The 24,673-nt window shown below is 25.6% G+C and overlaps 1 protein-coding gene across 1 annotated transcript in view; it reads right to left on the reverse strand.

Moving 5' to 3' along the window:
• Window positions 1-22,582, reverse strand: part of LOC100210724 (solute carrier family 35 member B1) — a 39,679-nt gene extending 17,097 nt beyond the window's left edge. Inside the window, exons 1-2 of the mRNA XM_065810796.1 lie at window positions 22,346-22,582; window positions 4,546-4,643 (exon numbers count right to left, since the gene is read on the reverse strand). Of these exons, the coding sequence (XP_065666868.1) occupies window positions 4,546-4,643; window positions 22,346-22,515 (268 nt within the window). The 5' untranslated portion in view covers window positions 22,516-22,582. The remainder of the gene's footprint in view (window positions 1-4,545; window positions 4,644-22,345) is intronic.
• Between the last annotated feature and the right edge of the window lie 2,091 nt (window positions 22,583-24,673).

Raw genomic sequence — 24,673 nt, forward strand, 5'->3', positions numbered from 1 at the left:
GGGTGCAGTCGCACTCTATACCTGACCATGCATTTAATATTTAATTGCCACAACTTGACCATGGCTTTTGAGATTTTTTGAGAATATTCAAATTTATGTATGTCTGAAAAATTAAATTTTAACATGCTAAAAGAAGTAACGTAAAACTTCGTAATATTAATCTTTTGTAATCAAACGTTTTAATATTAGCAAAACGCTTTAAAAAAAGCAACAATTTACTTTTGATTGATTTATTATAAAGATCAGTAAGTTTTATTTAAAATTTTATAAAGTTTAATAAATTATATAAATATAGGTTGTTTTTTTTATTATTTAAAAAGCATGTAATTTTTATTATATATGTAAATCTTTTAAAACAATTTTAACAATTGATTTAATAAAAATAAAACTTTCAACAACAAATGCATTTTTAATAAAATTTAATAAAAATCATGTATTTTTGTGTATAATAAAAAAATAGATGCAATTTACAAATGTATGGCATAACCTAAATTTACATAAAAATATAAAATGTTTATATGTCTGAGTGCGATTCAGATATAGAATTCAAATTCTTACTGCTGAAATTCTTGGCTACTATCATCTGTTGCAATGCTAGAATTAGCTGAATCAAGGGGGAAAATATTTGCTTACTTAAGTAGATATCACAGTGTGATTTAAAATATCTTCCATTGTTGAGTGCTTTATCTTTAAACGCTAATCAGTTATTATCAAGGTTAAAATACTAAAAGTGCATTTGACAGCTGAATTTGACCCAAAAATACAAATCATAAGTTTAACCAGGAGACATAAGTTTGGAAACTCTTTTTTATGATAAAGAAAAATTTTCTGCAATGTTGTAAGTTTCATATAGGAAATGCAAATTTTGACAAAAATAAAAAAATTGGAATTCGATATTAAATTTTTTTATGTCTATAAAAATAATAAAAATAACTTATTTGAGATAATTAATTGTTATTTATTGCATAAAAAATACTTTCTTTAAAAATAAAAATGAAACATAAAATTATACCAAATTCAATTAGTACAGAAACATTCTAATATGGTATATCATTTAATAATAAAAAATATAAAATTATTGTTTTATTTGCCTATAATATGCCTTGAGGAAGCAGAGATCACTTAAAGATGTGTCTCCGAGTCTCATTTGCACTTTTGTACAAAAGTTACCAGCAATTGAGAAAGCGCGCTTAGACTCCACGCTCGATGGTGGAATCAAAATCAAATATGAGTAGGCAGACTCTAATATTTTGCCACGAACACCATTCTCTTCAAAGAATTTTATTTCAGATTATTTATTTTGCATCATAGCTGCCCCATCAGTTGTTTTTAACGTAATATCTTTATTGATATTTAGATTGTTGTCTTGCAATGTGGTTTTCAGAGGCGTAATGCATTTCTTTGCAGGAAAATATCTTTTCCTGCAAAGAAATGCATTACACAGGTACTAAACCTAAATTCCAAAACTGTTTCTTGCCATGGACATTCACAGGTACTAAACCTAAATTCCAAAACTGTTTCTTGCCATGGACATTCACATTTAAATAACATCGGTTTCTTGAAAATGTCCATTCATCTAGAGTTAAGCAAAATCTTGTTCCATCTTCTTTTAAATTTATAAAATCCTGCATTATTTTAGCCCTAATTTTTTGTGCGTATTCTAAAACCATTTTAGGAATCGAGTTGGGTGATTTTGGTAATACATAATCTTGAGCACTTCTGGCCAAAAACAAATTTCTCAAATCAATAGACGTACAGAAAACTTTGAATGGCATATTATCTAAGGCACACATTCGTAATACGATTGCAGAAAGTGATTTACCTTTTTTGTTGAATAAATAGTTTGTAATCATCATTTTTATAAATAGTTTGAAATCATCATTTTTGGCTGCTTTCTGGACCTTCATCTTGCACGACATCCCGTTTTAATACATCAATATTGTGTATTGTTTTTAAATGTGTGCTGCAGTGTTGTTGTTGAACCAGCATTTTTTACTATTTCATAGCATATTTTACATTTTGTTAGTTTTTTTGATCCTCTTAAATAATGAATCCAAACAGAATTTTGATTTTTACGTTGCTTTGTGTATTCCGAATAACTTAACGAATAAAGACATTTTAGGATGTACTGTTAATAATAATTTAACTCGTTAAACAAAACAAAATTAAAATGAAATAGTTATCAAATAATGTTGTTAAATTAAAACTAGTATTATTTCTGCTTTTATTTGCTTGTCTATTTTAAAAAAAATGATCCAAATAATTCAATACACACCACACTCCAATAAGCAAATCTCAACACTGTTGAAAATCGTGTATATATATATATATATATATATATATATATATATATATATATATATATATATATATATATATATATATGACAAAAACACATGGTTTTACCAAATATAAAAATTATTAGATGTGGATATGAAATGAAAACATGAAACCATTAACTGCAATAACGTAATAACGCAATAAGTAAATCTCAACAAATTATTAAATATGGATATGAAATAAAGACATTAAACCATTAACTGCAATTTAGGAATGTTTTCTCTATGCCTACTTGCATTATACAGGATAACTGTAATTTACATTTGTTTTCTTTATTTCTTCTTATAGAATTAGAATGTAGAATATTTATATGTACAGAAACAAAAACACAATTTAAAAGTTGGAGAGAGCACATAAAAATAAATTTTAATTTTGAAATTTGCAGGAAAAATTTTTTTTGAAATTCAAAACTATATTATGTTAACAAATTGGGAAATTCTCGAATTTCGAATTTTGAGATGCAATCCCTAGTTCCATAGTTGCATACTGCGTATTTATTACTAATTTTGCAGCTTTCCATTCAAAACAAACCATTATAAAACTCATTGTTACTGCAATGCCTGCAGCTTCTAGAGGGTAAAATAGTTTATTTAATAATAAAGAGATTGGTTAGATCCACAACTACTAACAGGTGTCTGCTGTTCGTAATTGTGGATCTAACCAATCCATTGATTCGAATATTGGTTTTAACAGGGAAATAAATCTATCATTTGGTCATAATTTTTATATCAGTTTTTTGTTATAGTTTACAAAAACAAAAAAATTTAGTTTAAAAGGCACATCAAAAAAAAAAAAAAAAAAAAAAAAAAAAAAAAAAAAAAAAAAACTATATTTTTTATAATTATCAATTTTAAATCCATTTAAAAGGTACAAAATATTTTAATGGAAATAAAAATAAATCAAAGTTTTACTTTTATGTAAATTAAAACATCAAGTTAAATTAAATTGCTTAAAAACGCAAAACTCAAAACTTTTCTAATGCTTATTCAAAAAATAAACATAATTTTTTTTAGCACTTGGGAATCCCTTTAATAATAAATATACCCGTACAAATAAGAAAAAATTATTTGTACAAATAACACCTCACCTAGGTAAATATAGCATAGTAATTGATGAACCAAGAAGGCCACAACAGATGAGGAGGCTACTTATTTGTGGTATAACCCTCTCTCAACTTTATAACTACGAAACACAAACCTTGATAATCAAAGCTGCTGCGTGGATAAATGAGTTGAGCGCAGTACTATCAGGGACGTGGTGGGGATCGAACTCGGAACCTCTCGTTTATGAAGTGAGCGCTCTACCACTACACCACTACCCCATTAATTATTTGATGACAAAAAACATATTTTTAAGTTGTATTTTTAAAAAACTATTTGGATATCCAAAAAAATTTAAAATTTATAGAAATATCTGGAACTTTGGAAATATCTGAAAAAATATAATCCCTGAAGCGTTTGGATATCTCAGAAAGTTGCTGCTTTATTTTATCAAAACCCACAATAAGAGAAGGCAAGTTATGAAAAGGTTTTGTAAAGCCATGTCTAATGAGTAATTGATAAAACACATTCCAGTTATTTTAGGCATGGCATATTAAGTAATGTTAAGTGACTCAGCAGCTTTTTTAACTGCTTCTTTTAATTTTCCTGAATTGTGAAATAAATCTCAAAGCCTTCTGGTTGAACTTATGATTTGTATTTCTGGGTCAAATTCAACTGTCAAATGCACTTTTAGTACTTTAACCTTTATAATTAAATTTAATTCTATGTATTTTCTAAACTATATCCCCAATATTTTTCAAATCTTATTTTTTAAAACACTGATTTTTTTTCAACCGGTCAACCATGACCAGCAAGAATTCTTTAGAGAGGCTAAAATAGCAATTTCAGTCATTTCAGACAGTTGTTATGCTATATATATATATATATATATATATATATATATATATATATATATATATATATATATATATATATATATATATATATATATATATATATATATATATATATATATATATATATGTATGTGTATGTATATGTATATGTATATGTATATGTATATGTATATGTATATATATATATATATATATATATATATATATATATATATATATATATTTATATATATATATATATATATATATAAATATATATATAAACAATAATATCTAAGCTATAATGGTCAAATAAATAAAATATTTACCTGCATATGCAAATGCAGAGTTAACAATACATTGAAAAAACACTAACGTCAACTGAAAGGAAAATTTTTCTCCAGCATCACCATACGGAACTCTTGTTCTAAACAAAGTATAAGGGAAATATAGACAAACTTAAACAAAAAAAATATACATATAAATTTACATGGCTGATCGATATATATACTGAAGCCCTTGGCAGCAGGCTATTTCAGTGTCATGTTACAGTGCTTATCTAAACACACAGTTATAGTTGTGTGTATGTAAATATATAAATATATATATATACATATATAACGATATGTGTGTATATATATATATATATATATATATATATATATATATATATATATATATAGATATATATATCTATCTTATAGGCAATAAAACATTATATATGGTATTACAGTCGTCCCCCGGTTAACGAACCCCCCTGTTAGCGAACTTTCGGTTAACGAACCGAAAGTTTGCCCAAAATCCTCCCCCGGTTAACGAACCGGAACTCGGTTAACGAACCGGGACCGCCAAATGGCGTGCACACGCGCGTGAAGGTCGGGCGCGCCATCCAGCATTTCCCCCTCAGTTTTGTGAGTGTCATGGAAGCCTGGGAGGTGAATGGTTGTGCTGGGTGTGCTTTTGTTGTTTCATTTTTTTCTTTTCTCGTTTCACTAATATTTTTCATGCATAATTTTCATGCATAATTTTCATTTTTTGATAAGCAATGTTCATGTTCAATTTTTAGTTTTTTCTAAAACTTTGACAAGCAATTTTCATGCACAATTTCAATTTGTTTCAATTTTTAAAAGTGCATAAATCTCAGGTTTCAATCATTTCACCTTTGCCTATTTTATTTATCAAGTTGGACAATTTTTTGAATTTTTTCCCCCATTATTTCGGCAAAATCCACCAATTAAAAATTTTTTAATGGCAGCCTATGGGAAAACGCGTTTCGGTTAACGAACTTTTCGGATAACGAACTAGTTCATACTCCGAATTAAGTTCGTCCGGGGGACGACTGTATACTATTTTTTTTTTTTTTTTTAAGTAATATTTCAGCTCATATAGTGAGAGCCATAATCGAACTTATTAACACAAATAGAACTGTTAGTTTTTTGTGTTTTTTTCTGTGTTTGTGTTATATATATATATATATATATATATATATATATATATATATATATATATATATATATATATATATATATATATATATATATATATATATATATATATACATATATACACATATATATATACATATATAATATATATATATATATATATATATATATATATATATATATATATATATATATATATATATATATATATATATATATATATATATATATATATATATATATATATATATATACAGCACTGTGATAAGTTTTAGACCACTTATATTTTTTCAAAAAATGCCGGAGAATTCTTCTCTAATATTTAAGTTTGTAGTTCTAAATTATAAACTTATTAAATCACATGTATTTCACACAAAATATGGAACAATTACAAACTTTTTAGTGCCAAACTTCATAAAAAACTCTTAATATTTACTGTCCTCAATCCCAGCCAATATTCACCGGGAAATAGATTCATACAAGTTAGTTATAAAATCCTGGGGTATGTAGTGCCATTCTCTTTGAAGTACTTCAAAACATTCTTCAGCGTTTCAGGGAGCATGTTCGATTTGAATTTGGAACCGATGAGTTCCAAATTCAAAAATTTTGAATTTGGACTCATTGGTGTACAGAACACAATTAAACATTTCCTGGGCCCAATCTTTGTGTTGTTTTGCATATTTAAGTCGTTTTTCTTTATTGCCACACCATAATAATGGTTTTCGAATTCCAACACACCCTCTTAATCCCAATTTAAGTAGGTGCCATCGAATAAAAGAAGAGCTGACATTTTTCCCAGTTGCTGTGTTAATGTCTTTTGCCAGCTCGGTTGATGCTTTTTTTTTTATTTCTTAAAGATAGGGTTTTTAAATATTTATTGTCATCTTTTGTTAGCTTAGGAGGTCTACCACTTTTCTTTCTATCTTCAAGGGAGCCAGTTTCGCTAAACTTTTTAATGATTTCTGTAACAGTATTCTCCGAATATCCTGTTTTGGATATAGTTGTTATGACACATTGTTTTAATAAATAAACAAACAAGTCCCTCATGTTTCCTCATCAATTTTGTTTATTTATTCAAAATAATGTATTCTTTCAAATTTTCTTATATACTATTAAACTTAAGTACGCTTTAAAAAAATTATATAGGAAAAAAATTGTAAATATGTCTAATTATACAAGTGGTCTAAAACTTATTCACAGTACTGTATGTATGTATATATATATATATATATATATATATATATATATATATATATATATATATATATATATATATATATATATATATATATATATATATATATATATATACATATACATATACTTTTGCATGGTCATCTTTAGTCATTTATTATTTAATAGACTGCCTGCCCAACCAAACCTTCAGTCGATGGAGCAGCACTCTGTTGCGAGTCAGGCTATTTGTCAGCCGATGCAGCAGCACTTCATTGCAAGTCAGGCTATTTGTCAGTTGATTTAGCAGCACTCCATTACGAGTCAGGCTATAAGGTAGTCGATATAGCAACACTACGCACAAGTTTTACAGTCAAAAATTAAAAATAAAAACATTCTGAATGTTTTTAACTTTGAAAAATAAATACATTCTTGACTTTTAGTTTGCGTTTTTGTGGTTTAATTACTTCCGCAATCAAATCAATAGGTTTTGACATAATCTAACCTTAATTTTGTCAATTTTAATACCACAAACAACCGAAGAACTATATTTTACCACAAACACATTTTCTTAGCTGTAAACTATAGGTGTGTGTATATATATATATATATATATATATATATATATATATATATATATATATATATATATATATATATATATATATACACATACATATACATATATATATATGTATACAGCTTGGAAAATAAGAAATCGAAGAGGAAGAACAATTTGACCAGCTAACACATGGAATTGACTTTCAATTGATATTTTTGGGCTTTTGAATTTTTTTTTTTTTTTTATTTGTTTAAATTTTTATTTTAGCAAGTTCTTCAAGACTAAATTGAATACATACAAAAATAACTAAATGGTCGAAAATTAACGAATTTGTATTCTTTTTAATACAACAACTTTAAACAAAATCAATACATTTTTTGAAACACAAATAACATTCAAATTACCAGCTAATGCTAATAGTTTAAACAACTCTTGTGCGCACAGACTTCCATTTAGTTAAAAAAGGAAGATCGGTCTCACCCAAGTAATTTAATTTTGAACTTTTTTGTAAATATCCAAACAATTAAAAAAAAGTAAAAAAAATCATTTTGTAAAATTTATATATAACAATTCCTACTGTTACATAAAACAAAGTTTTTACTAAAAATGTATTTTCAAGTATTCGTTTCCTCTGAAACCTTCAGTGAAGAACCCAGAGTTTATTTGGGGATACCGTTTTTTTCCCGGCAACTTCAGGGTGGGGTGGGGGTGATGTTTTTAGTTTAACCTCCTCCCCCATCTCTCTTTTTCTCTTTCCCTAGTTAAAACCGGTGCCGCGACAGTAGTTTTTAATCATCATTTTTTTAAATTTTCATTTTAATCATTTGTGTTTATCTTGTTTAGTTTTATCCTTGGATAAGTAGTTGATTTAAAATGAGACTTTAATAAAATTGTTTAAAGTATTTTAACATTTATTAACTATATTTTAGTATATTTAATTTTAGTATTTATTAATGTTTTAAATAATCAGTAATTACATTTTTAAATATTTTAAACAATTTTTAATTAAAATTTGCATTACATAATTTATTTACATATATTAAATTGCATAATATTTGTAAAATTAACAAAATAGTTTTACGTCTTGTATTCAAATAACTATTTGAACAAAAAACATTAGCAATTAATAAACGTATTTACTATTATTTTAATCTAAATATTAGCAAATCTGTTCATTTAACTTTTACTAAAGGTTAATAATTTTTAAAGTGATTTTAAGGCTTTTAAATTAAAGATAATTATAAAAGAGATAATTACGGTAAAATAATTTTAAAAATGTTATATTTTTTTTAATAACAAACATAGTATTTTTTTAAAAATATATATATATTTTTTTAACCATGAAGTATAACTAAAAAATTACATTTAATGAATAAGCTACATTTACTATGGGTATTTTAAACAGATCTTAACGAAAATTTTATTAATTTATTGTAATCATTATTTTTATTATTTTAAAAGTCAAAAAGAATATGGAAAAGAAACAAAATTTTCTTAAAAAGTTTACGTTTCGTTTTTTTGAATAAAAAAAAAAGTAGTTGGAAGAGAAAATGTTAAACCGGGGTTACTTTGAACGCTTTTGAGATATTTTTACTTGCTCTTCCTTCACTATTGACAATATTTGAAATTTAACAAAATGAATATAGGGGCTAAGATTGATTCTTACATAATTCAAAATCAAAATAATATTTAAATAAAAGGCTTTTGTATAATATTAATTTAAATAGTCATTCAAAGTTACCCCACAAATGGGGTAACTTTGAATGCGTTTTTTTGTAGAAGCAAAACCTATTCAAAAACGCACTGTTTTCTTTTAATATTTAATAAAAACAACAGTCTAGTTTCACATTAATTTATTTTTGCTAAAATAAAATAATATTATTTTATAACAAACACCCATTTAGTATTTTATGTGGACTAGCATAAAAAAAAGTCTCATTTACATCAGTTTTACTGACAAACAATGCAAGTGGAACATCTTTACATTTTGCAAAAAAATCCTCAAAAAAAAAATTCTTTTAAAAAGGGCAAGAGTAATTTTTTTTCTTCCCTTTGACCCTGCTTTTTGACATCAACATAAAAAAATAGTTAATAAATAAATTAATTACTGCTGGGCTTACTAAAATTACAACTTCCATCTGGCAAATGATTGAAGATTATACTAATATCTAATGGGTAAATCCTATATTTCTTTCAAAACCCTTACGCTACTAAGTTGCTGATTACCTTTTGATCTGAAAAAATGTAATGTTTATAAATAATTTTTTGTAATTGTCTGTGCTTTTTATGGAACAAGAGGTTTTCGATTGATCAAGTATTTTCCTCAAAATTCTATTAAAGAGGTCCATACAATGTAACATCATGAGGTTGCAATAAATGGGTAGAGTTACCAGTTATATAACAAGATACTGTTTTCTTCGCAATATGATACTATTTTCTTTAGTAAATTTAAGTACCTTTTCACTGAATAGATTGCTTAGATTATAACTAATAGGAACTTTAACTCCTACAATTTGACAAAAAACAAAAACAAACCAGTCAAAAGAGTGAATAGAGTCAAACCGTCCTGAATTTAATTGTATTGAACATTAGGTGGTCCACTTTTGGTTCTTGTTGTTCATAAATGGTCAGCTTTATAAACATAACCAGAGACAATTTGACTAGAAGCACATTTTTGTATATTTATATACTATGGATTTACTATGTGTTTTCGAATTAAGTTTTTAAACTTCATTATGCAAGGTGGTAACTTGCACCCAATAAACATCTAATGCTTTCATCTTATAATGTTTATTGTTAACATAAAATTTGAAAACTGGCACTCAGTATAATTTATATACTGCCTTATGTCAGTTTTTTTCGTATAAACGTATAAACATTGGATAGTAATGCTATGAAATGCTAAACAAAAACAAATTTAAAGATAAATAATAGTACTTTCAACAAACTTAATTCAACACAATATTGAATGTTCATACACATATTATATGACATATTTTTCATACAGGATTTAAAATTTATTAGTGTTTTGTAAAAAAATTATTTAGATGCACAGACACACAGACAAATATATTTATATATATATATATATAGATATATATATATATATATATATATATATATATATATATATATATATAATATATATATATATATATATATATATGTATATATATATATATATATATATGTATATATATATATATATATATATATATATATATATATATATATATATATATATATTTATATATATATGTGTGTGTGTGTGTCATGTAGACACACACACATGTTTATTTATGTGTGTGTACATATATATATATATATATATATATATATATATATATATATATATATATATATATATATATATATATATATATATATATATATATATATGTATGTGTATGTGTGTGACACACAGATATGTTTATATACGTGTGTATATATATATATATATATATATATATATATATATTTATATATATATATATATATTTATATATGTGTGTGTGTTTATGTTTATACACACACACGTATATAAATATTTATATATCTGTGTGTGTTCATATTCAGAAACAATGTGTATGTATGTGTGACTTATTGTTTATACAAATGATACTTTATTTTTTATTCATAATAATATTATATATAATACATGTATGACAAAGGAATTTTTTAAGTTGTTTCATGTTTTTGACTATTTATGTAGTGGGGTTACTTTGAACCTTATTCAAAGTTACCCCATATGCGAAAAAATGTATACAATAAAGTATGTTATGCTATAGCAATGGAACATAACTATAGTAGGCTAACAAACTTCTTTAGATTTTACATGCCTAATAAATTTATAAACAAAAATTATGCAACTTAGACAACAAGCTGCTACACTTGCTGAGGCAGTGTACAAAGTATTCTGACTAATTTTTTTGAGAAAAATATCCAAAATATTTAATTCGTTTTTTAAGGAATAATAAAAACCATTAAACAAAGTAATAAGTAACAAAGTTTAAATAATCAAAATATAAACTATTTTTAACACTTTGATGTTTAAAATTTTGAACAGATTCATATAAGTACTTGCCATAAATACAATTTGAAAAAAAAAAAGATTTGTATTCAAAGTTACCCCGCTATTGAAAGTAACCCCGGTTTACGGTATGTACAACAATTACAGATAACAACATTAGCGTGAATAGTAATTTTAAATTATCTATAAAGAATTCATTCATCTATTGCAATTGGTGGAAAAAAACTTACAAGATAGTAAGAAAAAAAAGATACAGTTAAAAGAAAAATGTTTTAGATACTAAATTAGCTTAATTATTTAAAAACTAGAAACTTTGATATTTTCTAATGTTTACTAAGCAAATACAACATAGAAAAAAAATTATCTGTTAAAAGGATTTGAACCCTCGTCACCCTACGCCATCCAAATAGCCTCATAAATATAATATTAAACTTATGTAGCGATTTAGAAAGTATTATTAACTTTAGACCATTAATTAAAATGTTTTTAAATTAGTTATTAGGTTTAAACTATAAGAGACGTTTCTAAATTTAAAAAAGATCATAATTTTAATGTTTTTTTATTTTTTAACTGTTTTATTATTTGTTAAGATTTTGTTTTATTGTTTGCTTATTTTCAATTTCCTTTAATTTGGTTTTTCAGCGCATTTTTAAAACACGCAAATTATCAAAACATGGATAGCACCTTGGCCAAGTTGTCAAAACAAAATAAAGTGTACAACCTTACATGCAGACTTATATGTGTGATTATATATATATATATATATATATATATATATATATATATATATATATATATATATATATATATATATATATATATATATATATATACAGTGATGGGCATAGTTAACTAATTTTTTAGTTAACTTTTAGTTAAACTACTTTTTTTTAGTTAAATGCAATAGTTAAACTAAATTTTTTTATTTAAGTTAAACTTTTAGTTTAACTAACTTTTTTCCTAGTTTAGTTGAAAAAGTTTAACTAAATTTTTATTAACTAAATTTTTTATATATCGCCAAATAAATCGTTCTATTTCTATGCACCACTCACCTGACCAAGGACTCCAAGGATTCTGTTATTACTATTTTTATGTATTTATTTATTTAGTGCATGAACTGGACTTTTCAACATCATTTCCGCTTGGTCTGTATCAATAAAACGGTTAGCGGAAACATAAATTTATCAACAAATTTTCTTGAGTTGAAAAAAAAAAGAAGTTAAAAAGTTGAATTTTAGTTAACAATTTCTAATTAGTTTAAGTTAACTACTTTTATAAAAAGTTTGTAACTAAAAGTTTAACTACTTTTTTTTAGTTTTAGTTAGTAGTTTAGTTAAACTATAATAAAAAAGTTTGTGCCCATCACTGTGTGTATATATATATATATATATATATATATATATATATATATATATATATATATATATATATATATATATATATATATATATATATATATATATATATATATATATATATATATATATAAAGAGCTTATTTTCAAAATGTGGTATAAGAAATTTCGATTTTATGTGCCGCTTTAATTAAGAATAATAATTAACACATAATGTGTTATTTTTCATGTTAAGTAAATTTTTTAATTTAAGTTGGCGCATAAAAAAACTGGCCAGGTTTTGTAGTCGTTTTGAGAACATTTAAGTTTACGTATGTCCGAAAAAAAAAAAAAAAAATTTTTTTTTACAGACATACATGGAAACATATATAAACTTGAATGTTCTCAAAATTCTTGGTGCGGAAGAATAAAAAGAATATTCGTGAACACTAAAAACCTGCCAAATCCACAAACAAACAAATTCTATTGGTTCAAAAAATACGCTGACTCAGCGAAATAAAGTTCTTGAGATTTCTGTTAAATTGTTTTAAAAATTGTATTATTCGAAATTTGTTGTGTATATATATTTCTAGCAATAATTGTTATAAGGATATCAAACGAACTATTACTTTAATACTATGGCTCATTCTCGGAGCCACATCTGCAAAGCCGTAAATCTTTAAAACTAATATTATTTGTTTACAAAAATGTTTTAAATATACATTTTTTTAACTGAAAATATTTGAATGTTTATTATAAACAATGATTTTTATTAGTATATTCTTATTTTCTTTAAAAAGTATGTATTTTTTAAGTAAATGTAATTTTGTGTGTCTGTTTTTTATTCTAATGTAATCTTTTGAAGCAATTTTTACGATCTATTTTGTAAACAAAAAGAAGTTTCTGGTTACTAAACATAAACATCCATACGAAGTAACTCGCCCTATATATATATATATATATATATATATATATATATATATATATATATATATATATATATATATATATATATATATATATACACATACATACATACATACATATATATATACATACATACATACATACATATATATATAAATATATATATATATATATATATATATATATATATATATATATATATATATATATATATATATATATATATATATCAGTCTTTAAATTTACTTAAATGCTCTTTAAGTACAATTAACTTAAAATTGTTAACGTAAGTTGTTACATATGAATACAATTTAAAAGTATAGTTTTTTTAATCAATTTAAAAGTTTTTCGTAAAATTTTAATAATTTGTAAAATAAATTTAAAAGATGATTTTTTACATGTTTCCACATAATCAAGTTGCTCAAAACTTGACTTTAAAGCATATTGCTTAAAATTTCACTTGAAAAAAAAGTGCAGTTACATTTAGACATAGTGTTGTTTCTATTTTTAAAGAAACGCTGCAAAAAAATTTAACTAAATTTTTTATTACATCACATTATTTGATAAATCTTTTTTTAAAAAAATCAAATAGGTGTTTGCTATTTGGACATACACACACACACACACACACACACACATACACACACACACACACACACACACACACACACACACACACACACACACACACACACACACACACACACACACACAAAACATCATCAGTGATATTGTGAATCAGTTCCGCTTCCTCCTCATAAAGTATTTTTAACCTTTTTAGCTGATTTCTATCTAATTAATTTAATTTCTACAGTAACTCAATGATTTAATTATTTGATTTGTTCATCTTAGAAGAATTGCTTCAAATGTGTTAAAATTTTCACGCGAAACATAAAATCGTTATTAAAAAAATTAACTTTTTTATTTATAAAATAATTTAACTTAAATAAAACTAAAGCTAGTGTTAGTTTTATTAGAATCTTGTTAGACTTTTTGGGGCTGGGGGCTATTTTTATATTGGAGGCCTTTTTATGTGCCAGAGCGTAAAAATGATAAAAAGTCTTCTGACTATTTCGGGGCCTGTAACATTCTGGGGCCCGGGGCTACAAGCCCCTTTAATCCCAACCCTCCTTAACCCAGCACTGGAAATAAGACACGAGTATATAAATAAAAACTATATTAAACTTTTTAATAAATAAAAGAACATTTGTTTCCTTATTAAGCAATCGTAAGATGTTACTTTATATAAAAAATGTTGCTTAATTTTATAAAAAAATTATAAAAGAGCGATGTTTCGAAAATATTTGTTCTAGACGTAATTTATTTTGCTTTAATATTTTTCGCATTAGAAGTTATTTTCTTTTTCTAGTTTATTTTTTTATGTAGTTGTCTCTCATCGGTCCAATTAATCTTTTTTGTGTTTTTTTTTGTTTTTTAAAATGTTCTCAAAACGACTAAAAAATCTGGCCAGCTTTACGCAACTAAATATTATTCCCGTGGTCAGTTATCGAGAGCGATCGCTCCCGCTCCCGACCAAGCCTGATATATATGTATATATATATTTACATATACGTATGTATATATTTATATATACATATATATATATATATATATATATATATATATATATATATATATATATATATATATATATATATATATATATATATATATATACACTTATACAAATATCATATATAAATAACTTATATACTGACATATGAGAAATGCATTTGTGAAAATAGTGACATTACATTTTTTCTTTATTTGTTTGTGAGCATGCTTCCAAAAGTTTCAATTTAAAGTTATATAACAATTATATTTGTTATACCTATTGTTTATTGAAACTTTTTTTTTCAATTTTTAGTTTTGTTTAGCTTTAATTTTTTAAAATTTTTTTTAATAAATAGACTTTAATATAAGCTTAACCGATTCGAAGATATCAGTAAAAATATTTAGTTTACTAACTTATATTTGACAAAAAATATTAGATATTCCAACGTTTTGATGTTTTTGAATTTTATATATAATAGTCATTAATTAATAGAATGTGATCAAACCTTACGAAATCGAAGCAATAAGTGAAGTTTTAGCTTGATAAATTTTTTACACTAGATCTTTATTTATAAGTTACTTATAAATATTATGCTAAATATTTATAAATATTGCACTAGATATTTTTTAACATTTAAGTTGGGAATTTTCATTGAAGTGTTGCAAGTTTTGATATTTTATTACATGGAATTTTATGTAGTTCAAAGTAAAAGTGAAGTTTTTTGTCAAATGAACCCTAAAAAACTGTATGAGTTGGCGAATGCTGCGGACTTAACAAGGGTATGATTAGGCGGATAATATGATAAGTTTTAACTGGAATTTAAAAAAAAACATGCTGAATTTAGCTTTCAAATAGAAGAAATAGATCATTTTTAATTTGAACTTAGGCCGCATGAATTAAAATTAAAGTCCATCAAACAAATTATGTGTGATGTACTTTATTACGAATATAACTTTATTTAACAATATGTAAACTCTACTGTTTAAACATATTTTGACTTCAGCAAAAAAAATTTACTGAAAATATACTTTTTTTAAATCAACTTATACTTTTCTCCCTCACAAGTTCTTCAGATGAGTGCGATTTTTTACTCTTATAAGGAAACTAGCGAGCGCTGTTTGTCGCTATTTATTTTCTAATCATTTTAGTTGTTCCAAAAGATATTAATAAATTCAGTATTGTATATGAACTTTATTTTTTGAACTTTTTATTTTTTATACTAAAAAATTAAAGTTGAACACGCGGCTAAGTTAATAAAATATGTTATTTTTTTGAGCTAATTCATTTTTTAAAAGATGCCAAAGCATTACATTTTTTTGAATAAAGTAGCCCAGTTTTTATCATTCAAATTAAAACGTTGCAATTAGTTATTTGTTTAAATTTATAGTTTAGTATTTATTCTATTTTTTGTACGATGGTTTTTATAAATTTCAAACAAACATTTTAGCTCTTAAAAACTCTTTTAAATTTTGTTTTATAAAAATTTCAACGTAATAGTTATTTTAATAGTTTAATAGTTATGCTTTTAGAAACCAGTACTTTTCATTACACAATTAAATTTGAGTTGTTATGCAACCTCTATTTTTGTGCTAAAAATGTTTGCTATTAAAAGTGCTTATAAAAATAATCATAGAAAAAGTTTGAAAAGATTTATAAAAAAAACATATTTATATAAATGTAATTACGTATAATATTCTTTGATAATTTGAATAAAATTGGTTTATTTTAAACATTATAATTAATTTGTTACTTTATTTAATAAAGTATTATAGTTTATGTATTTTATATATTTACATATATAATTTATGTATTCAATAACTTTGTATTTTTATTATACATTTTTATTACATATTTAATTATGTATTTAATAATTACATAGTTTATGCATTTAATATATTTATGTAATAAATCATGTATTTAATAACTTACAAAACATTTTGCATAGTATAGTATTTAAAAAAAATGTAATATAAATATATTTTCCTTTTCAAATTTTAGTTTTTTGAGCTTTAATTTTTTCTTTTTTGAAAAAAGATTTTTTTTCTGTTAGATAATTTATCTTACAAATTTTCTTTTTATTTTCAGCGCAATTCCAATTCCAGTGCTCATTGCGTAAAACAAAATATTTTATGCGTGTACAGGAATGGTGTTCGATCGCACTTCTTTAATATTTATTAGACATGTTCAGCAAACTTGAGTCTTTATCGGACAAATTTTCCAATAGAAAAAAGTTCGTCATTTCAAGCCCTGCATATATATATACACACACACACACACACACACATATAGTAGGATAGCCTGCGCAAACAGGGAAATAATTAGTAGATTTTCATAAAGTCAGTTATGCTTAATTTTTTTGCGTTTGTCTATTTCTCAAAGTCGTTTCGAGGTTGGCAATTTTTTGCCCACTTTGTTTTTCCTGATGCATGGGGGCTGAATAACACACTACCTAGCTCGCTACATAAAACATATAAATTATATAAAATATAATATACAATATTTACAGGGTTCCCACTATTAAAACTGAGGCTAAAAGTAAGGAGACTTAAGGAGATATTTTCCTAATATTTAAGGAGATTTGGTCGTGAGCGACAATTTTTTGAAAGAAAAAGTAATGAGAATTAAGGGAGAAAAAAATAACATTAGAAACAGAACCTTATTTTTTCAATAAATTTTAAATATAAACAGAAAAATTATTATAAATTAATATTACTTTACATATATATAAATATAAATATATATAAAATACGAATATAGGTTTACAAACTATCAAAGAACTATTTATTTTCTTCTTAACTAATAAGTATAATCTTTCACTTTAATAAAATTTCCTAGATGATTAAAAAAATAAATAAATAAGGAGAAATTAAGAGGAATTGTCAAATTTTATGCTTTTTTAAAGTTATTTAAAGACTTTTAAGGAGGATTTTTTTTTTTAAAGGATATTTAAGGTTTTTAAGAAAAAGTGGGAACCCTGATTTATGACTTCTTTGAACATTAACTTAATAGATTTAATATACTTTAATTTAATAAATTGTATTTACTTTATTATATTAGCTAACACTTAAATTTTAAAAATATTAATTGCATAAAATTAAAAACTTAACTAAAAACTAAATTAATTTTTTTTTTCCAATTATTTAATAAGAAACAGATATTGTTGATTTTTGATAATATTATTTTAATAAATATCATTAACAAGCAAATGCTAAAATCGAAACGCACTCTTCCATTGCGCTTTATTCACAAAATCAAAATTTGAACAAAATTTGATTAAAAATTTGAATATTGATTGCATAATGGAAATTTGTGTAACTTGGTGAAGTCAAATATAAAAATGTGACAAATTTTTTTTTACATTTTTTTTTCTATATCGACTATGAACTGTTTTAAATTATTTCTTAAATATTTTTCTGTCAAAGTCTTCAAAAATTACAAGAATTTGATGGGAATGTTTATAAAAGAATGATTCAGAGTGCATGATACATCAATTTCTGTTAGGGTCTTTTATAATGCAGGTATAGGTTTACCTAAAAATGTACGAATGTGTACAAGGGAGGAAGAATATTAAAGACAGTGAGTACATACGGTTTGTTTGTATCTCTTGTTCTCCAACTCTCTAAAACTCAATTTCTTTTTTTTTTTAAACAAAAGCATTGAATTTAACGAGTTTAAAAAATCAATATTAAGTTATATAACAGAGAAATGTTGAATCAACTAAAAGTTTTTCTTGCTTTTGGTGTTTTTTAAAAACTTATGACTAAGGAAAGGGAGGGGGTTGATTTTGTAATAAATAACGCATACATACACAGAGAAGGGGGGAGGGGTTGTTGATAGCATACAGGTGCATTAAAGGGGAGGGGTCTTGAATCAGTAGTTTTACTGTGCATATACTTTATGGATGCCCCCTTATGTCCTGGTCTTACTGCTTTAAAAAAATCTTCACAGCAAAATTTAACAATACCAATAAAGAAATGATAACTAATCAATGGCATTGTACAGATAGAATAAATTACTCTATCTGTAGAGTAATGTACTCTGATGTGTAACAATGATAAACAAAAAATATTGATTTTAAAGTGTCTATTGAGACTATATGCAAGAAAATAAACAAATATTATTAATGTTAAATACTTTACTATGCTGAGCAGCAAAATACAAAACTTTTATTTATCTTTTTAATCTTAAACAAGCTGCTTTAAAAAGAACAGTGATTGGACATAATGGTAATAAACATATAATGGTTTATAAATAACAATAAATGAAGTTTATTATTTTGAAGTTATTATTATATTATTATTACAATCAGGATTTACTGTGGAAAAAACTTTGCTAGATACAATATACTTTTATTATTCTGTTCTAACTACCAAATATATAATTTCTTTTAAAGAGATAAGTAAATAAATGTTTAAAGGTTTATCCTTGGACAGATACCAAAAGATTAAATTGTACAGATACCCAAATAACTAGAATCGTCAACAGGGGTGACTACGAACGCTTTTTAAATATTTTTGCGCCATATAACAAAACAGTTAGTCTAATCGCTATGTTTTTTTTAACAGAACAATATACTATCCAGCTTCCTGAATTGGTTCTAGGCCTGATTAATATTATACATTAAATACCTTAATTTTCTTATTTATACGAGCATAATCATATTGTTAAGATGGGATGAGAATGAACAGCCAATTTGGGGTGACTTTGAACCCAACATAATGTTTTTATTTCTTAGCTTATGACATAACATATTGTAAGGGGGTGGGGGGAGGGCAATACTGTTAAAGATCAAATAGATAACAGAAAGTGTATTTAATATGTTGTAAAATCATTTATTTCAATTCATTTCACATGAAAAAAATTACATACTAAATTTAAAACCTAGTTTTTTCAACACATTACTATATACTACAACATTTACAAAGCTGCCTTACATAAAACAGAACATCAACCATCACTATCCTTTAAGTCCTTACATGACTCACACATGCTGAATATAGTCAATTTTTTCAATATCAAGCTCATAAAATTCATCTTTTTTTATAGAAAAGGTCACAACACTGGAGGTGATAAGGTTTGCTGGATTTGTCAAATTGAATCCACACATTGTCGTTACAGAAACCCATTTTTTGTTACAGAAAGCACAGTACCAATCACTATCTTTGTTGTTCAGTTCTGTTAAACTTGATGGTATTGACTCATCTAAACAAAGAACTCTTTTTCCTGGTTCAATCTTTGGACCACGTGTTTTTCATTTTACAAGTGGATTTGTGCCTAAGCCTAGATTGTTTTTCAGAATATCTAAAAGATTCGTTAAGAACCATTACAGTGACTTCACCACCAGGGTCTTTATTTTTTCCTAGAAGACGTTTTATCACCTCTGTCTCATTCATAGGGTAATTTCCTGTTGCTCGAAATCTAGAAATTAAAGCTTCTGGTTGCAAAGTGTTAACTAACTTGTTTAAAAGCGTAGGCATGTGTTCTTTTGGAATAGCCCCTTTCGATTAGACTTTCTATTCTCCACTTTGAAAGAACAGCCCTCCACGACTGCTTTAATTCTCTAAATACAGCAACATCAAAACCAACAGTGGTTGGCTAAGATGGGTTGCATTAGGTGGCATTGTTATAAATTTGATGTCATTTTGAATCATAACTTCAATAACTTCAGGAGAAAAATGTGAACCCAGATTATCACCAATCAGCAATGTTGTCCCAGTTTTTAAAACAGCAATAGGTAAACAACCATAGGCAGTAAAAATTTTCAGACAGTGTTACCAAAAAATATTATACTAATTGATTGCTTTGAATGTTCCTGTTTGATTTCAACAGTGTCCATGGCCATGATAAACAATAGCTTTGGACCCTGGATATTCTACTATATTGGTCTCGTCATAGTTATAGATGTTTTCTGGAGATATATCCTTTAACTCTTGGTATAAATTGTTAAAATAACGGTAAAGGGTTTCTTCCTTGTTAGCAGCCCTTTTCGTCAAACAATGCCTTTTAAAGAAAGACTGAACCCAATCTACACTAGGCATATTATTTTTAAATATAAAGTCAGTTATTTTCCTTTTATCACAATAACATTTAACTAAAAGTCAAATGTCCAAAGAATCAAGAGGTATCCTCCAATCTGTCATATAAGTAATAGTCTGAACAAATAAATCTTTCTGTAGAACTGTCAAATCTGGTTTGTCCACCATGGTTTTTTGGAACTTGATTTCCAAGTTTTACGTTTTTATAGAGAATTCCTAGCGGTATGTTATAAGCTTTAGCTGCTTTCCTGATAGTAAATTCGTGGTTTTTCCCTTTATTTGTTGCTGTTTGTAAGTCTTTTTGAGTGTAACTTGTTTTGTAGCCTCAGCTGTTCTCCTTTCTTTTTTAATTTTGAGGCATAGTTCTTTAAATTAATAAAAAAAACTTGAATTCTTGATTTAAAATGTCATTTTTAAATGAGCAAATAATCATTTACAGACAAGCTACACCCTCAATTTTGATTTCTTTAAATAAATATGTACCTGAACTTGTGTAGCAATTTTTATAGTGTTTTGATACCCGCTTCTTAAGATATAGCTTGATAAGTCAACTAACTGTCTGAACAATGTAACTCATGCTGATGATATGCAATAGAGAAACGCCGAAGTTGAAAAATATTTTGTGCAGCCTAAAATTAGCTTCTAAATATTATATTTAATGCAACTGGATCAAAATAACACACAATTTAGCTCTATGTTGTGCGTTGTTTCACCTTTTAGCTAACTTGGTACTGATGTTCATTATCACCCCGCTGTTCATAGTCAACCACGTTGGTGTTACAAATTAAATTTTTTAAGGAGAAACTTAAACTTTAAATTTTAACATGACTTCTATTATTTTCAGTGGAAAATTTATTCACTTAAAAGGTAGTACATCCTCTCTGCAAAAGAGTTATTTGTTAATCTTTTAACTTTAAGCAATTTAAGTTGAGAAACTCTTCGGAAAAATTTTCAAATTTTTAGACACAATAAATTGAATATAGAACTATTAGCGATTTGGAATTGACCTAAACATACCTATATAAAAACATCATTTTATTTAAACAATTTATTAAAATAAAGAACTTACATTCGCTCCTGGAGAACACCATAATAAAAATAACAGAAAAAAACTCCAAAACAACAAAAAATTAACTTCTGATTTTCATTCATTTTGAAATTTGAAAAATATGCTGTTTTGTATTTATTTTCACGGTTAATTGTAGGAATATCCAAAATTACTTCTTTTTGAATAACCATGTCATTTTTGAATTGTTTTCAAGGTATTCCGCGAAACCGCTACTTTGTTAGACATACGGTTAATAAAATGTTAAAACTCGTTTTTCAATGGCTATTTTTTTATCGTTTAGTTGCCGGTGTTGGTTGTAATAAAAACTACACTTCTTGATAAGCGATTGGTAAACGATTAACTTGGATCTCGCGGTCCGAATTGTAGACGTGTTTCAGACTTCAGGGTATGCCATAAGTCTCACGGTTAAATTACGAACTTCATGCTAAGTGCCACTGAGTTGATCACAACTGCCAAATTAGAATTTTGTTTTTAGGAGCATAAAAACCAAGCTACTTAAATTAGAAAAGGTTGGTAGTTATCAGCAAAATTTTAATCAAGAAATTTTATTTGTGGTGGCAGACAGTTGAATCGTGACAAGGAATTAGCTTATACATTGATTCTAAATATAGTATTTGTTCTTATAAACAGATGCAATAATGGTCTATAAATACAGGGTATCTAGTACTTCTATCTTATTATAGTCTATGCGTGTCAAAAAAAATATGTAACCCACTAAATGAACTAATTTCTGTTATAAAAACACGTGTTGAAATTAACCTCCAAGCCATACCTGATTAAATTTTGTTTCCACATTTCCGGATCTATGAGGCTTGAGATAAAACAATTTGAAAAATAAAAACTATAGGAGACGGCCTATAAAAACACTTTTTATAACATATGATTTCTCCGCAACTTTTTTACTTATAACTTAGTTTTCAATACATTAAAGAAATATTAATCTGAAGTACATAACACTATCAATAACTCAATTTTTTCAAAAAAGTGGAGAAAAAACAAGATAATTCAAACGTCGCGAAATTAAGTTTATTATTTTTTTTTTTTAAAGAAACAAATGTATTTACTTTAATAGAAATTAACAGTGATTTAAAGAAGTATGTCAACATCAAAACTTACAAACTAATTATATTCATAGCAATAAAATCACAGAACAAAATATTTTTTGTGCGTCAATTGTACAACAAAGTTTATGTTAATAAACTTTGTTGTACAATTAATATAAAAAATTTGCGGAAATAGAATCAAATTAGTTTCTGAAAAAAGTGTAGTAAAGTGTAGTACAAGGTTGTAAAACTGTTGTGTATCATTTCTAAAAGTATTGGAAACGGCTAGTAAAAAGTTTTTACTATTTTTACAGGTAAAGGAACCTTAGGATTCTAGGTGTTTTTTAAGACTCTGCTAAATTCAAAATATTTGGGAAGATACTCAATATTTATATAGAAAAATCTTTTAGATTTTTGCATTAAATTTTTATTATTCAGGCAGTACTTTTAAATGTTTGTTACACTAAAGGATAAGATCTTCAGAATTCAAGAAGAATGAAATATAATTTCTAAAAAAACCTTTTAGGATTTTTTCCCTATAATTTCACTATTAGGGTAGGGCAAGAATCCCCTCCTTAATTAACTTATTTGTAGATGACAAACACTTTTACATTTTCGTTTCTTGAAAGGTGATGAAGTAAGATTTTCAGCGGACACAGCTTTTTTTTTTCGTTATCTTAATACAGCAATTTTGGGACGCGGGGAAATCTTTCTAAAATTTCAGAGACAGAATTAGAGCCAATATACTCATCAACAACTGGCAAAAATAATATTTTCTTATGCTGTAGAACTACGACATATAACTGTGGTGTTTCTTTAGTAAAAATAGCCTTCAATTTTGCAGCAGCAATTGTTGTGCTCAAAACAACTCCCGACTGTTTTTGTGTAACAAGGGGTAAATCAGATAAAAGAAGTGGTTGTTGATAGATTTTCAATGGCTTAGCTTCCTTGGTAAACAAAGCTGCGTCAAAGCGAAAGCAGAAACTTCAGCATTATATTTTAAAATGCTAAAGTTTCGAAAAAACCATAAATTTAACATATTTAGTAACATCAAAGTTTGTATCAAAGTTTTTAAAATATTTAAGATATGGATTAAAATACTAAATTTTTTACCAAAATCACTAAACAAACAGAAAATATAAGTAACTTAGAGTTGTAGAGTTTTCATAAGTAAAAAACACACACAATAAGTTTACTTTGAAAGCTTTAAGATCTTTTGTTGTGACTTTTTAGATGACCTTGGTGCATATAAATTGACATAGTTTTTTAAAAAAAAAAATTTTAA

The sequence above is a fragment of the Hydra vulgaris genome, chromosome 11, assembly GCF_038396675.1.
Source record: "Hydra vulgaris chromosome 11, alternate assembly HydraT2T_AEP".
In the NCBI taxonomy this organism is placed as follows: Eukaryota; Metazoa; Cnidaria; class Hydrozoa; order Anthoathecata; family Hydridae; genus Hydra; species Hydra vulgaris.